The 15,245-nt window shown below is 38.8% G+C and overlaps 1 protein-coding gene across 4 annotated transcripts in view; it reads right to left on the bottom strand.

Moving 5' to 3' along the window:
* The window catches only part of LOC116330616 (caskin-2-like), a 50,636-nt gene that overhangs the window by 13,171 nt on the left and 22,220 nt on the right, over positions 1–15,245 (bottom strand). For all 4 annotated transcript variants that reach the window (XM_039616644.1, XM_039616645.1, XM_039616646.1 and 1 more), the window contains exons 4-11: positions 11,775–11,872; positions 9,324–9,469; positions 8,782–8,877; positions 6,728–6,861; positions 3,463–3,571; positions 3,128–3,236; positions 2,914–3,008; positions 1,781–1,898 (exon numbers count right to left, since the gene is read on the bottom strand). In XM_039616644.1, coding sequence (XP_039472578.1) covers positions 1,781–1,898; positions 2,914–3,008; positions 3,128–3,236; positions 3,463–3,571; positions 6,728–6,861; positions 8,782–8,877; positions 9,324–9,469; positions 11,775–11,872 — 905 coding nt within the window. The remainder of the gene's footprint in view (positions 1–1,780; positions 1,899–2,913; positions 3,009–3,127; positions 3,237–3,462; positions 3,572–6,727; positions 6,862–8,781; positions 8,878–9,323; positions 9,470–11,774; positions 11,873–15,245) is intronic.

Here is a 15,245-nt window from a genome sequence, read left to right as displayed (position 1 = left end):
GCAGTCTCACACACACGCCCACACACACAGAATACCCCGATGTAGACTGTGAAGGCTTTAACACTGAGCTGACACTTTGCAATCTGGCCATAGTAATCCTATTAATGTGTTTCTCTGTGAGACTGTCGTGTGTGTGTGTGTGTGTGTGTGTGTGTGTGTGTGTGTGTGTGTGTGTGTGTGTGTGTGTGTAGACTGGCTTGTTGAAGACACAGAAGTGTGCACTTATGTCTGGAGCTGTTTTTGGAGCCCTCACTGTGCTGGTCTCTCTATGCTAGAAAGTCAGGGGTTTTACAGCTGCAAACAAGTGAGGGGCTCATATTCACAGGGATTAAAATCATGATTTACAAGCATGCTGAACTCTCCAGTGGCCATGTCTGCAAACATGATAGATCCTGCTTGTGTACAAGTGTGGAGATATTTTGGTAGCCCAGATATATAAGAGTCGTCATGGGTCAAATTAGGTGTTACCAACACCAAAATACAGTCGTCTGAATTCATCTACACTATGGATGTGTTTGCCCAGGCTGGTGGTATTTCAGGACTACAAAAATAAATAAGTAAACAAATAAATATGAAACTTGACAGATATTTTCATGTCTCAGATAATTATATGAATATGAGATCTGGCACTTTCGCTTATTTCTCAGCAGTATTTCAGAGCCCTTATAGTATGTTTTAGCTCACTGTTTTCGTTTTGTTTTTTGTTTTTTTTTTGTTTTTAAAAGTATTGCGAATTTCTATTCTAGATGAATTTGACCTGAAACATAATTACACAGAAATAAAATGACACAAATTAAATGAAAAAATTAGGCTTGGTATTTCATGTGAAATTGTACAGTGCACATGTACACTGTTCAAAAAAATTAAAGGAACACTGAAAACATATCAGCTCTCAACAGCCTACACTGATATGAAATGGGTAATGTGTTAGCAATTAAGGGATGGCACATAGTTTGATGGAAATTTTCTTCCTGTTAAAAGGGAGTTTTTCCTTCTCACCGTCGCCAAAGTGCTTGCTCATAGGGGGCCTTACTGTTGTTGTGATTTGGCACTGTATAAATAAAACTAAATTGAACTGAATTGAAATTGAATTAAAATGAAAATGATTATCCTATCCTATGTGCTTAAATGGATGCTTAACAACATCGGGATAGTGTTCTAGGATCTCCTCCCAGATGTGGACCAAAGCATCACTGAGCTTCCTGGTCCATCTGAGGTGCAACCTGGCGGCGTTGGATAGATCAAAAAATAATATCCCAGCAAAGAGACACAGCAAACCTTGTGGCAATGGCATTTATTGAGTTGGACTACCTGTACAACCTCTTTTCCTATCCAGATACAAAACTAGTGAAAAACAGTCAGAAAAGATGATCATTAACTCTAAAGAACCTGAAACTGATTAACACCCGCCTCTAATGCATAACCAAATCAATATCAATAATCAAAAGAAGGAAAATGGATACAGGTTGCCATGTACACAAAATTCAAAGTATTCCACTGTAAACTGAAGATGCAAACCAAGGTCCCTTCCTCTCTGTTCACTGTCTGGCTAACTGGATAACTCTTCAACTACTGAGAGGAGCACAGCTATAATACTTGCATAAATATTCTGGAGTGTATTAATGTTAATTATTAATTCAATTCAATTCAATTTTATTTATACAGCGCCAAATCACAACAAAAGTCACCTCAAGGCGCTTTATATTGTACAGTAGATAGCACAATAATATTAATAAGGTTTACTGATGTTTATGCAGGTGTGTATAATCTATTTATTTACCTGCTCTTTTGCTGAGGACCTCCACCACTGAAGGGGGGAAAAAGCCCACCCGGTCTGTCCCCCGCTGGGTGTCATGGATGTGACCTTTCCACCGACCGTCTGAGTGCTGCTCCAGGACCTGTCAGCAAGAAACCATGAGAACACTTCATTACAAATGGCATTAGTCTTGGTACACTTCACAGTCCCAGCACGTTGATACAGTTATATGAACACTATGGGCGTTGATTATAACAAAAAAATACTATGTCTTAGCAAAAATACAAGAACTTTAAGCATGCATGTTGTGTGCGACACCCACAGGCATGCACTAAAGTCCATAATGAGTGGGCCAGTAGGCTGGAAATACACTATCTATTCATTTTGAGTATTAACAAAGCGCCTCGAGAGAAGAAAAACAAACACCTCTGCTTTCTGGCAGGGTAAGAGACAACAGCATACAAGTTCAAACACAACTCTCAGATGTCACTATGACTCACATAAATATATCAAAATACACAGCAGAGAGCACATAAAGACATGCACACACGAATTAGAGCAAACTGTGATAATGATGCTGATAATGAGAGACACAGCAGCAAGTTTGTGCCCGTTCTTCTGCTGTGGTCTCTTGCTTTGGAGTACATGAAATTACCCTCAAACATACCACACAAATCCTAGCAACACAAATCCTTCACCATAACTTCACCTAACATCTCATTTTCTCATCTCAATCAAGCCGATTGTGATGTTTGTGTTAGTTCTTATTTGTAAGAATTATATATGTCAGCATATACAAACCAAAAAAACACTTTTCTTTAAATTTTTATAATAAAATAAACAATTAAACTTCTCTTCCTTAAACATTTTGCAAAATCTTACCAAACAAAAACTACTGCTACTGATTTTTAAAAACAAATGTCGGTTACATTTTTGTTCAGTACGTTTTTAAATTCACTAAATAAGGAAATCTTCTCCTTTCATAATTTTCCCAGGAAATTAATAATAATGACTGTTTTAAATGTGATATTAGGCTTTTTCAAATTAATTTCATTTAATTACATTTTTCTATAAACAAGGACAATGAAAATAATGAAAAAAAAACAATATTACAACCATAAAACAACATTTTGAGACTTTTACACACAAAACAGTACCATAATCAGATCTCCCGCCCGCAGGTTAAGTGCAGTGGGATCATGGAGATTCCAGTAGTCCTTCACTGCTCTAACCTGAAGAGAGCTTGATGCTTCTGCAAAAAAAAAAAAAGAAAGAAAGAAAAAGATACCTGATCACATTTCTAAACCAGAGAAGCCAAATTACCCAAATGTATCGGTGCAACATCAAGACACCATTTCATGAGCTACCGACCTCTCAGCAGCTGTTTGATTTCCCTGCTGGCTGTGGAAGTGGTGAACTGATTGACAATGTCCAAAGCCGTCTGGTTGTAGGTGTTGCGCATATTCACGTTGATGCCCGCCTAGACACACACACACAGATCGTAAAACGGCTGTGTGGGAGTCGGACTTTTAAAAACAAACCCTCCCTTAAATTCCAATCTGCTTTATTAAAGAATAATACTGAGCAGGTGAAAACATAGTGTGACGTTTCTGTGAAGAGTCTTTATGTTGACACTCGTTGTAAAAAAACAGCCTTCCACATGGCTCATAAGCCGAACAGATACAATGTTCGTCTTCTTTTCTTACGTCAAGGAGCAGCCGCACTACATCCGTTTTGCCATAGAGGGCAGCCTCGTGCAAAGATGTCCCCGCTTTGGTGGCTCTGTTAGTGTCAATGCCAGCTTTGAGGAGCAACCTAGGAAGTCCAATCAGAAACACCGTGTTAGTGTGCAGGTGAATCTGTCACAGACATCTGCAGCAATTTATTAAGTCATATAGTCACAGTCAGCAATTGCAAATTTAATTGGGTTGATGTCTGGACTTTCACTGGGTCATGGCAAAACCTTGATTCTTTTTTGTTTTTTTCAGCTATTCTGTGTGCTTAAGCCACACATCTTACTCCACCCACAGCATTTCAATTGATTTGAGGTCTGAACTTTGACTCTAGAATAATTTGGTATACAGAGGGGATGGGTTGGCATGACAACCCTTCCATACAAGTACTTCTTGTTCAGTTTAACTCTACTATCATAAACTTTAATATTTATTTAGGTAGTGTCTGAGAGTAGATCTTTTGCAGTTTCTCTGACCATTGGGGAACCTTAGGGTAAATTTGCTCCCTCTCCTGGGAAGACTGTGGTATTTTTTTGATAATATTATAAGTGGTCATACCTGCTGATGATCAATTAAACAAGTGCATTTGAGTAGCAGTACCTGGCTGCTACTTCTTTTCTTATCCTCACCATTACTGCTTAGCTTTTCGCAAGACTGAATGCAGTCCTTTAAACTCAAAAAAGTTGCAACTTATGAGCAAAAAAATGGTTGTAATTATTCTATCAAAAGTAGCCATTTATGGAATATGGAATAAAGGTGCAGCAACAAAATTATTTTATTTTGGATCTTTTTTTTCATCACATACTTTAAGAACATTCATGAAATGTTTTTAATTAATAGAACCTTGAATAATTAACTAACAGCTTATTAAAAACCATTGAAATTTTTCCTTGTGAGTGTAGAGTTTTTAAACCAAATGCTGCAGATACTACTGACAGGAGAAATACCAAGTTGTAAGTTGTGAGGATAAAAGGTACCTATTGTAACCTTCTTGCACCACTTTTAACCTTGATGGTATGAAACCTTGAGAGGGCTGAATGTCTGAAAACTTTCATAGAGTTTAGATTTTTCTGTCCTCCATAGAAATGTTATTCTCAGATACTCCATTCAATTTACACTGTACATATTCATCAAGTACAGAATGTGCTAGAGCAAAGATTCTGAACATGAGGTGTCATGATCAGAAATTATCTCTAAAAAAATTATTGATAAATGAATTGTTAAAGTATAGTTTCTAACACAGGCAGGTTGTATATGATACTAAAACAACATCTTTCCAGTCAGAAAGTCATATCTTGTTTGCATAAAGCTCCTCCAGTTATGCAAAAAGGTAGAAGTTACAAATACATTTGCAGCTTAGGTATGGCAGTCTTTGAAGTGCCATAAATCCCTTAGTATCATATTCCAAATTCTGCTGTGTAAATTCTGAAAAGACTTATGTGGTTGTCAGTGAAGTGTAGGAGTGTGTGTGTGTGTGTGTGTGTGTGTGTGTGTGTTTTATTTTTTAATTCATGCTTGTGTTGAGCAAAGGCTTCTCTGCTAGCAAGGATATCGCAGTATGACATTTTTGTATCATGCAAAAATTTCCACCAGTATTATCACGGGCAGTATGATGTTGTACAGACTTATTACTAACTATTCACTTTCAACTCCAGGACCAGGAGAGGGGGAGATGGATGATGCTGCATGAGATATTTAATAATTTAGGTGGGATGGGAATAGTTGGCAGCATGTCTAAAACAGCAAGATGGGATTACATGGCAAAGACATTTTTACATAGAAATGCTGAAAAATAAAAAAAACAGGCTGAAAGTGCAAAGTCGATTGGGATTAAACCTCATAGTACAATGTTTTCTTTTTGGAGCTGGAGAGATTGTTACAAAGTTACAGAATCAATTGAAATAGTAACAGAACTCATTCAGTCTTCACACATGCTCGAACATCCACATAAAGAAATCCCAGAAAGCTGATTCTGTTCATTGGGATGTAGCGCTTTCAGCGGAAGAAGCGTTTCATCACTCATCTGAGCTAGCACCATTGCTTAACAATGGGCCGTGAGGTCAGTTTCATGATTGTTAATATCCAAAATGTCATGACCACTGATCACTGGCTATGAGTACCATTCACAGAGAGGATATGGCTGCAATAACAGCATTTTAAGCGATAAGAGGGTTGCTTCCCTACCCTTCAGGTCAGAGAATGTCAGCGCAACTCCACTGAGAGACCTTACCGCTCACGTAACGACAGTAAGATCTGGAGGGGCGTGACTGGGAGGACCGGCCAGTCTAATCTGAACTCAAGTGGTGTTCTGTTATTGGACTTAAGTTTACCCATTACAGTTTGCCTATAATAAACACCATGTTAAGGCAGCAGCATTTATAAGGTGAAGGTCATTTTGCATCCATTTTTTTTGAATGATGCCAGCAGGAGCAGAATTATTGTATAATAGTAGTGACAGTAGTTTCATCATTTTCCTGAGGGGACCTCCCCAAGGGATTAATAAAGTTCTATTCTACTGCACAGCATAAGTGCAAAAGTAATTTAGGCAATTTTTTTCTTTTGATTATCTGAAGTGAGGTCTTGGGGCAGTAGCAGAAGTGGAGGAAGACTTCCCTCAACCCAGCCAGCTTCTCCAGCTTGTCGGCGCATTGTCAGGCCAGCTGAGAGATATAATCTCTCCAGCAGGCCTCCAGTGCTAGGTCTACCCCATGGCCTCCTTCCAGTAGGACAATCCTGGCTGGAACACCTTACCCAGGAGGCAAACAGCTAGCTCCTTCAATGTGGAGGAGTAGCAGGTCTACTCTGAGCCCTTCCTGAATGACTGTTCCAGTGACATTCGTCTGAATGATTTGGTGCGCAAATCTCCTGTAGCGTACTTTCTGCCTGAAGTGGGCCTGCTTTCTATTTCCCATGACTGCAAGTACTACTAAGTTAACTAGCGGGCATAAGTTGAACAACAACTTTGTAGCTAAACTATTCGTGCATTACACTGCAATATGTTACATGTGTTATCCCCCTGATACATTTTATATTCCTTTGAGAATTAAGAGTTTATTTCTTCTATTTTAAGGGCTGAACTACAACAGTGTGCAAATGCTGGCTGTGAACACAGATGCTCAGACTGTCAGTCAAAGGAAAAGCAATGGCTGGAAAAGGATATTGAATCCAGAATCTACTGTGTTACATGATATTGTATCATAATGTTTAACATTTAATGCCACTCTGAGCTGCTGTTTACTTGATGATGTCTTTGTGTCCATTCCTGGCTGCTAGGTGGAGGGGGGTGGTGGAGGGAGAGTCCAGGCTGCCGTTTCCTCTTTCTCCTTCTAACAGGGCTGCTACCATATTACTGCTCAGCAGTAACTGAGTCACCTAACAAAAAATTTAAGACAAAATGGCAGAATCAGGACAGGAACTACAGCATTAGTAATACATAAATATATATATATGCAAAGCCAAGCTATTTGAGGTTGCATGCTAAAAATATATATTGACGTATTAGGGTGTAAATGGTGACTTATATATAGGGTTAAACGAGCACAGAGGCTTATCCACTACTCAGCAGTCATCTAAAGATACCACAGCCTCTGCATACACCCACAAATACCGTGTGACAAAAAACAGCCCAAAGCTTACGATTTTCTTTCATAGCCAAACTGCAAACTCAGAGCAGACGAGCGAACGTTTAACAAGCATGGGAAGTGTGCGTCTGTCTAATTCTGAATAACAGAGCCAGCTATACATCTCACAGCTGGGCTTATCCGCTGATGTGGCAGAGGCACAGGAAAAACACACTGCAATATGCAATCTCTTCACAAAGTCTAAAAGGAGCTACTGAAGCCTCTTCTGCTTTCACAGAAACGAGCTCGATTTAGCTCAGCCTTGTTGTCTAAGCAAAGGTTCGTGTTTGCCTTAGGCCATTCACATTAAAATTTAAAAAAACGTTTCAAATATGTGTTCTCATATGCAAACAACTGGATTACACATATGAAGAAAACCTGTATACAACATCTCCCTGAAGGACTAACTTTATTACATTTTTTGTTTAAAAAATAACCACGGGGTTCCTATGACCTTTTTAAAACATCAATAAATAAAATGTTTCCATCAAGTTTCTTCCACTTATCCAATTCAGGGTTGCAGAGGGGGTGGGGCCTATACTAGGCGTCATAATGTGAGAGGCAGGGTACAACTCGAGCGCCTTGTAATCTGTCACTATAACACAGAGACCACCATTCAGCTGATTCATTCGAAACCAGGACCTTCTTGCTGTGAGGCAACACTGCTGACCATCGCACCACTGTTCCACCCTCATTCAGTTAGATTAAACTAAATTAAAAGGTCAACATTAAAAGAAATTACATTTATTATTTGGGCTATGATGGTACACGACATTAAAGTGAAACTAACTAAACTGGAACTGGACCTAAACAGACTCTTGGAGCTGAAGGCTGTTCATGGTTATTGAACATTACTCCTGCTGCCTCTCTCGTTGTCGCTCCTATTTGTACTTTCATTTTTTTTCTTCACATCACTTAAAAGGTAGTGTAACGTAAGTGCATGGGCCTCTACTGTGAAGTTGCTAATGGAGCAGTCATAGACTGCATATGAAAGATGGGCTTAATATGGCTCAGAAAACTGGGGCATTTTAAACTTCAGTTCCTTCTAACAGCCACCAAGGGTCGACTGTAGGTTTCAAAAATAACTTCAGGTGCATGGAGCATGGTAAAAAGCTCCTCACCACCTTCGATCTTTGACTTCATTAAATTCTTTGAATGAGTTTAAGGTCTCGATGTCTTACTAAATGAAACATGTCCACATTATGGTCCACATTAGAGCTCAGAAAAGTGCACAAAAAGCATAGACATGCCTACTTTATAAATAATAGTTCGATACCATATAAACAGGCAACAGACCTCAATTTTAAAGTTTTTTTTTTTTTTTTTTACCAGCTGTAAAAACGACTTCTGAACATTTAACACCTACAGTATTTCTCCAGCTAAAAAGAAATTTCATTTTCAAACTTTCAGACTTTTTCAGACTTTTTAAGTGACCTGCAGCAACCCTGTGCTCAGTACACATGATCTCAGACATTCTTTTATTACTCAAAATAAAGTAATGGATAATTTTTATTTTGAGTAGATGTGTGAACTTTTCATGCGATGCTATAATCAGTTTTAATACAGGAAATATTTTGGTTTATGAGCAAATACCTGCAGAAAAACAACGTCATTCTTATTTTGGAAAAGAAGATATCAAAGATATGGAACTTCCACAAAAATCTTCTCATACCTTCAGTCTGCCAAACTCACAGGCCAAATCTAGTGGTGTCTTCTTAGCCTTGTTCATGAAGCAGGGATTAGACTGATGCTGCAGCAACATCTCAGACTGCGAGCCAAGAAGAGGCAGAGAGTGTAAAATTAGTGCTATCAACTTATGTATTAGACACTTGGATTCACATGTCAGTCTTCTCAACATGCTCATTAATGTGTGTGTGTGTGTGTGTTTGTCTGAATAGACGAACATAAAACAGGTCTGGTGCAGCCTCTGTGTTCTAAAGAGGTCAGGCTTGGGTAGGTGTTGTATGACGTAACAAGTTCTGTATGTGCACGGTATACGCATCTGTTGTTTCAAACATTCCAGCAAACACACAGAAAGTAATATTCGTCGTTACTGCCCGTAGGCTCTTTAATGGTATGCATTAATGGTATTACTGCTATTGTTGCTGGACAATAACAGGTGAGGCACAAAGGGGATAGATTTCAGTGAAATGGGAGGACAGGTAAAGCCTTGGAACTTTGCCTTTAGCCTCTGGTGTTTGTCTGCTTACTCACCACCTCATAGTGTCCATACTGTGCAGAGAGATGCAACGGTATCTGTCCATCATTGGAAGGGGAGTTGACTGAAGCGCCGGCTCTCAGCAACAATAGAACAGAGTCAGCTTTACCCTGCCACGCTGCGTAGTGGAGGGGACGCATGCCTAAACGTGGAAATGAAAAAGGTGGGAAGAGGTAAAGAGACAAGGATAAAAAAGCAATCATTTTAAAAACTCATTTTATTAGATACAGAGACTGCTACTTAGGCATGACCACTTAAAATTAAATATTATATTATTTCATAATAATTATCAGTAATATACATATACTAAGGTTGTCATTGTTATTTTTGTAGGGTCGCGCACCACCTCCCTCCACTTTAATTAATATCTTATCATCCAGATCATTATGCCATCATATCTTTTGACAAACTAAGGTATAAATTTAATTTGAATATGCTTTTTATTGTAACCGTTCCTAACAAACGCTTATCGAAATAATAATAATGGTAAGAAAGTGCATTTAAATTCTGTTTACTAGCGAGTCCACATTAGGAGTTAAACACATGGAAAGAAGATCTGAAAACTGAATTCTCAGCTGAAGGTTGGACATTAGTCAGTGCTGGAGATCATACTTAGATGTGGTTAATGTGAATCTCCTGCTAAGTTAACTTCTAATGACAATATAAGAGTAGTAAGTGTACAGAGGCTGGAGCAACAATTTTTGTTTCACAGTACAGAAAGACTAAAGCTTTTTCTCATATTTGAGAACATAATTTCATGTTCCATAAGATCCAACGCTATCTGTAATTGATTTACATCCAGAAGGACACATTTATGATATAAATAAACAAATATGCTGGTCTGACAAATGAGGTCAAACCTTCCACTAAGATCAAATATTAGAGAAGAAAGCTTTGAAGGGCCCTGATGATTTGGAAGTATGATGCCATGTTGAATGAGGAGAGCAGTTTTATTGTTTGTTTGTTTGTCTGTCTTTCTTTTTCTGTTGTTTTCTGGTTAAAAAAACAAACATATATAAGTGAATTTGTCTACTGATATTACTGTCTACTGTCTATACGTTCTAGTTTTTAAATTTCTTCAATGATAGCTTGATAATCTTGAGTAGAAAATGAAAAATCATGACAGCTCTAATTCCACCTTATGTTTAGAGACTGCAAACTTTTTACATATAGCCGGTGTTAGAGCCAGTGTCTCCCAATATTATGTTGCATTATGGCTCAGTCACAGTAGAACAAAAACAGGATTCCAAAATCCTTGTTACTAGGAAAAACTGCTGGTTGCCCGGTGACTGCACTGAATATTTTTTCACATTCAGCAACCAATGGTAAGTCGTTGCAGTGACTAATTGGTCCAGAAACACAGAGGTTGAGCGTGCTGTACCCTCAACCTCTGGACGACCACTTTCAATTGCAAGGTTGGAGCCAATCTGTCTCCAAACAGTCACAGTCTGTGTTGTACTGACTGCAGTCCTTATGTCTTATTATAGTTAACTTGCATCGTGCAGCAACTATGTCACCATTTGTTTGGACACTCATTCCCAATTTATACAAGGCAGAGTCAGTGCATGGAAGCTATATTTTATGATTTGGTCTCACAGGTAAACTATTTTATGTCCTCACTATTGGGCTAAAACAAAGTAACCTATTGAGTCTCTGTATTTAGTGACCTGGACTGTAAAGTACAAATATCAATGCATCAGGAGATGTTTATTTACGTTCTTCTTTTGTATAGATGCTTAATTTTTCCACCAGGTATATGCTACTGCAGAACTGTCACGTTCTGCCACCAGCTCAGCTTCATCCTCAAAACATGTCATCACAAATTCACTCCTCTGTTTCTTTACATCAAAGGTTAAGGTTATAATTCAAAATATAGTAATAAAATCATCTGATTTCAGCATAAGAAGCCATTACTCCAAAGCTGGTGACTGTCTCTTCTACACTGTAACACCTGTGCCTGCTATTTATGAGCTGATTAGGATATACAGCTATTCTGTTTCCATGCACTGACTGTCAGCAATGCTTAAAACATTTTTTTTTATAAATCTGCAATTTCTGTGTCTATAGGGAGCCCAAAGGAGGGTTGACGCCCCCTGCTGAGGCCAGTCGATACAACAAAACTGAAAAGCTGGCAGGACATGCTTCAAGAGCTCTACACACCTCTGGTTCCAGGAGCCAAGCTGCCAGATTCAACTGTATGTGTTCCACTTGGAGTCTGAGGATATCTACATTAGCACTGCAGCCACTTCAAAGTGAATCACATTTATTCATATGGGTCAAATTTATTTTCAGCTGAGAGTGTCAGAAAACTTGTGAAGAGGTTTCATGCTCAATTTAACCTCAACTGACTTCTTGATCATGAACATTTGGGATTTTTTCCCCCCTAAATTGTGGGTTTGCGTGGTGACACTGGGTTAACCAGCAAAGCTGTTCTGCCATCATGATACCGTTTATGTCCTTGATATCCACCGTGGCCTGGGCCTCCAGCAGCAGAGACAGCAGCTCGATGGTCCCCGTTAGAGCTGCATGATGCAGGGCCGAGAAGCTGCGAGAGGAGACAGAGGAAAAACATGGAGGGAGGCCGAGACAGATCAAGAGCAGGGACAGATGAGGGCATGAGAGAGTAATAAATTATCCTGTTGCCTTTACAGTGAGACCTTTTCAAAACAGTAAACGGATCTGTATGTGTGTGGTCACATCAAACCTTCTGATCTAATTCTGATAAAGTGGGTGCGACGGTGTATGTGTGTGCATAATTTGAAAATGTGTGAGTGTGCGTGTGTTTGTTCATCACAGCTTCAGAGATAAAATCTAAGCATTTGTCTCTGGGTGTCTGTCAGGTCACGATATATATGACTAAGGGAGAAATTAAAGACATAAATTCTTTGGTGATGAGTTTTGCTTTTTCTGGGGGCGACAGAAACACAGTGAACATTCCCACAAAAACTGATACTCCAGAGCTGAAGCTGTGACACACTCGTCTGACCTGGGGATAAAATATCTGCTTTATTCAGGCTTTCAGGTGATTTGTCACAGCCTTATGCGGTCATTGTGAAAGACCTTAGTTTTAGTGAACCACGAGCAACCTGGATTCACTCGTAAACAAAACTTATGTAGTTACAACAGATAATTTTTTTTACTACAAATTCATGTAGTTAATTATGCAACAGGTTCATGTAGATCTGACATACAACTTCCTGGCACAAAACGTGAATAAATCCCACAGACTCCCATGTGAAAAGGTTGAACTTTACAGCATTAAAAGGCATAAAATGTCCAGGTTTCAAAATGTTTAGTTCAGAACGAATCGATGAACTATATCCATCTTTTATACAAGATGTGTATTTCGACATATTAATATAAACTTTTATTATAAACTATAATAATATATAAATTCTGTCTCCTTTGTTTAAATCCAGAGTTATTAGGTACAGTTAGCTTAAAAGAAGCCAGGTGCACCAAAAAAAGAAAACAAGATGAAACTTGAGTTGTAAGATCTTCTAGAGTTTAGAGCAGACCCGAAGCTCCGACTCTGTATCTGCAGACTGTGAGATGGCATATCTTATCACTCACATTATTCAGATGTCTCCTCAGCACACATATACCACCATTTATTCTTTCACATTCCCGTCTACTCATCTTGAGTCATCAGTTACAGTGAATCTCTACAAACACGTCTAGAAATGTCTTCCTGGGATAATGTTGACTTGGTGACAGCAGACGATTTGTTCACCTTCTGCACACGCACACGTGTTGTCGCAGACATGCATGTTTGATTTCAGCACCCCTATTGTATGTCGCCTCCCACACACTGCGCTGACCTTGCATGTAGACACACGCAGCGGGTCTAAGTCAACACAGAATCACATCACACGTAGACTGAGACTCAAACTGCAGTCTGGAAAAGGAGATTCTTTGCGTGTTTTAAGGCCTACTGAGATAAAGCTACAAAAATACATCTGAAGGGAAAAACAGTAAACGTCTTACATAAAATGTGCGTCCTTGAAGCATATCTACACAGGATGAACAGAAGAGCCAAACTGAATCAAAAGCGGTTACTTTATAACAAAAAATCTAAATAATAAAAGAGTACAATACTGACTCACAGCTGCCTTAATGGGAACAGTTTATTTCTCCACAAATGTCTTCAAACAAGACTAAAACATATGTAACCAACCAACACTGGCTGATCACAGAAGTATAACCAGGCAACACGTGGACACAGTGGAGCACAGACATCATGAAGCGTTTCATATTTTCATATTCTTTGGGCTTTTTTTGCCTAAAGATTACATAAAAATAGGCCTTAAAAATATCTACACAGTGCAGTTAGGACATTGGTGCAACAATGGCACTGCGTCTTCCAGCTCTAAGAAAGCCAATTCTGAATGCTACGTTATAAGAATGAACTAACTAGTTACAATGATTAACTGACGATTAACTGACCCAGTCACCCAGAGAGCATGCAGCCCTCAACCCCTGGGACAGCAGTTTAGGTCACAAGGTGACTGCAAAGACAACCTGCCTCAAAACTATCTCAGTTGGACTCAGACTAGCTGCAATCAATCCCAGAAAGCTTTGCACATAACTGTAGTCTAGCTTATAAATGGCAGGCAGCTTGCCAACACACTGCAATTAGTCAGAGTCATTCTCCATCATTTATTTCTCCAAGTCAAGACTCAATGAGTTACTAATGTTTGTGGCATTCAATTTAGTATAAATTGCACTAACTTTAACACAGAAAAGCACATGGAAAACCTTGTTGTACATCTGATATGTGAGTAGATGCCGCTAAGAGTGTTTATTAAATTCGATATAGAAGGGAAGATCAACTGTATCAAAACAAATGCATCAAATGGATGGCTCAAGTGCATTGCCAAAAGTTTGGGTTCTGTCCTGTTACTCTTTACTCAGTTCTCATTCTGAGTGTTTTGAGCCAAACTCCACATACTCCTGCTCTGTAATTATACTGAGATTTTGAATTGAAACAGAGCAGAACTGAACTAAACAGAACACTTTAAGGAAGAGAGGAGGAAAATTGCAAAACACACACACAATGATATAGTACACCTTGTTTTCCTTTCTTTTTCAGTGTTTTAGGCTTTTAGTTTAATTTATACATAGAGATCAGAACACAATGAAAGCAGTGAGTTGTGCCACTTAACTTCAATAATTAATACCAGCAGGTGTCCTACTCCCGCAGATGACACAGGAAACTAACATGTCACTGTATGTACCACCAGCTTTTTTCTCTAATTTGTGAATATATGCATGTGACCGCCTCTCCAAAAAAAAAAAAAAAAAATGAAAATGAAAAATTTAAATAAATAAATAAATGTTTTGTGTCAGTCACTAGTGATGCATATATTTCAGGTTTATATGGAGGAATAGTAATAAAGCAACTCGTGCTCCACCTGAGTCTCAGTTCTCAGAGCAACACAGTCGCCAGCATTTTCTAAGAGCAGAGTTCATCCTTATATCCTAAACATATTCTCTTTTCCTCAGCCTCTTCTCATTGTTTTCATTTTTATTTTGTCAATATGCTGACAGTGGCGGGCCTGCCCCTGGTTCTGTACCGCACTGCAGTTCTGATGCAAACAGAAACAGTGAGCAACAGATTTGAGATTTATCACAGTTAATTATGGTACTATTATAAACATATAGTGCCAACTTAACCCTGTTCATTCGTAAGCTGATACCAGACTGACTCCATCTTAACAGTTTTATTTCTGATTCATCACCATCATGATGCACCAAAGTCACTTTGAAGGCAGCAACTGAATAAGAGCGGTCTCAGACCTGATGCACATCTTCAAAGCAACCACTTTGACTGGATATGGTTCCAATAATGTTGCTTGGTGGTCTCCAGTCACTGTTTTCCATAGAGTGACTGTAGCCTTAAACTGCAGGAATAAAGG

The sequence above is a fragment of the Oreochromis aureus genome, linkage group 8, assembly GCF_013358895.1.
Source record: "Oreochromis aureus strain Israel breed Guangdong linkage group 8, ZZ_aureus, whole genome shotgun sequence".
NCBI classification, from domain to species: domain Eukaryota; kingdom Metazoa; phylum Chordata; class Actinopteri; order Cichliformes; family Cichlidae; genus Oreochromis; species Oreochromis aureus.
Note: the sequence above shows the minus strand (reverse complement) of the source record. Positions and strands in the feature narration are given on the sequence as shown.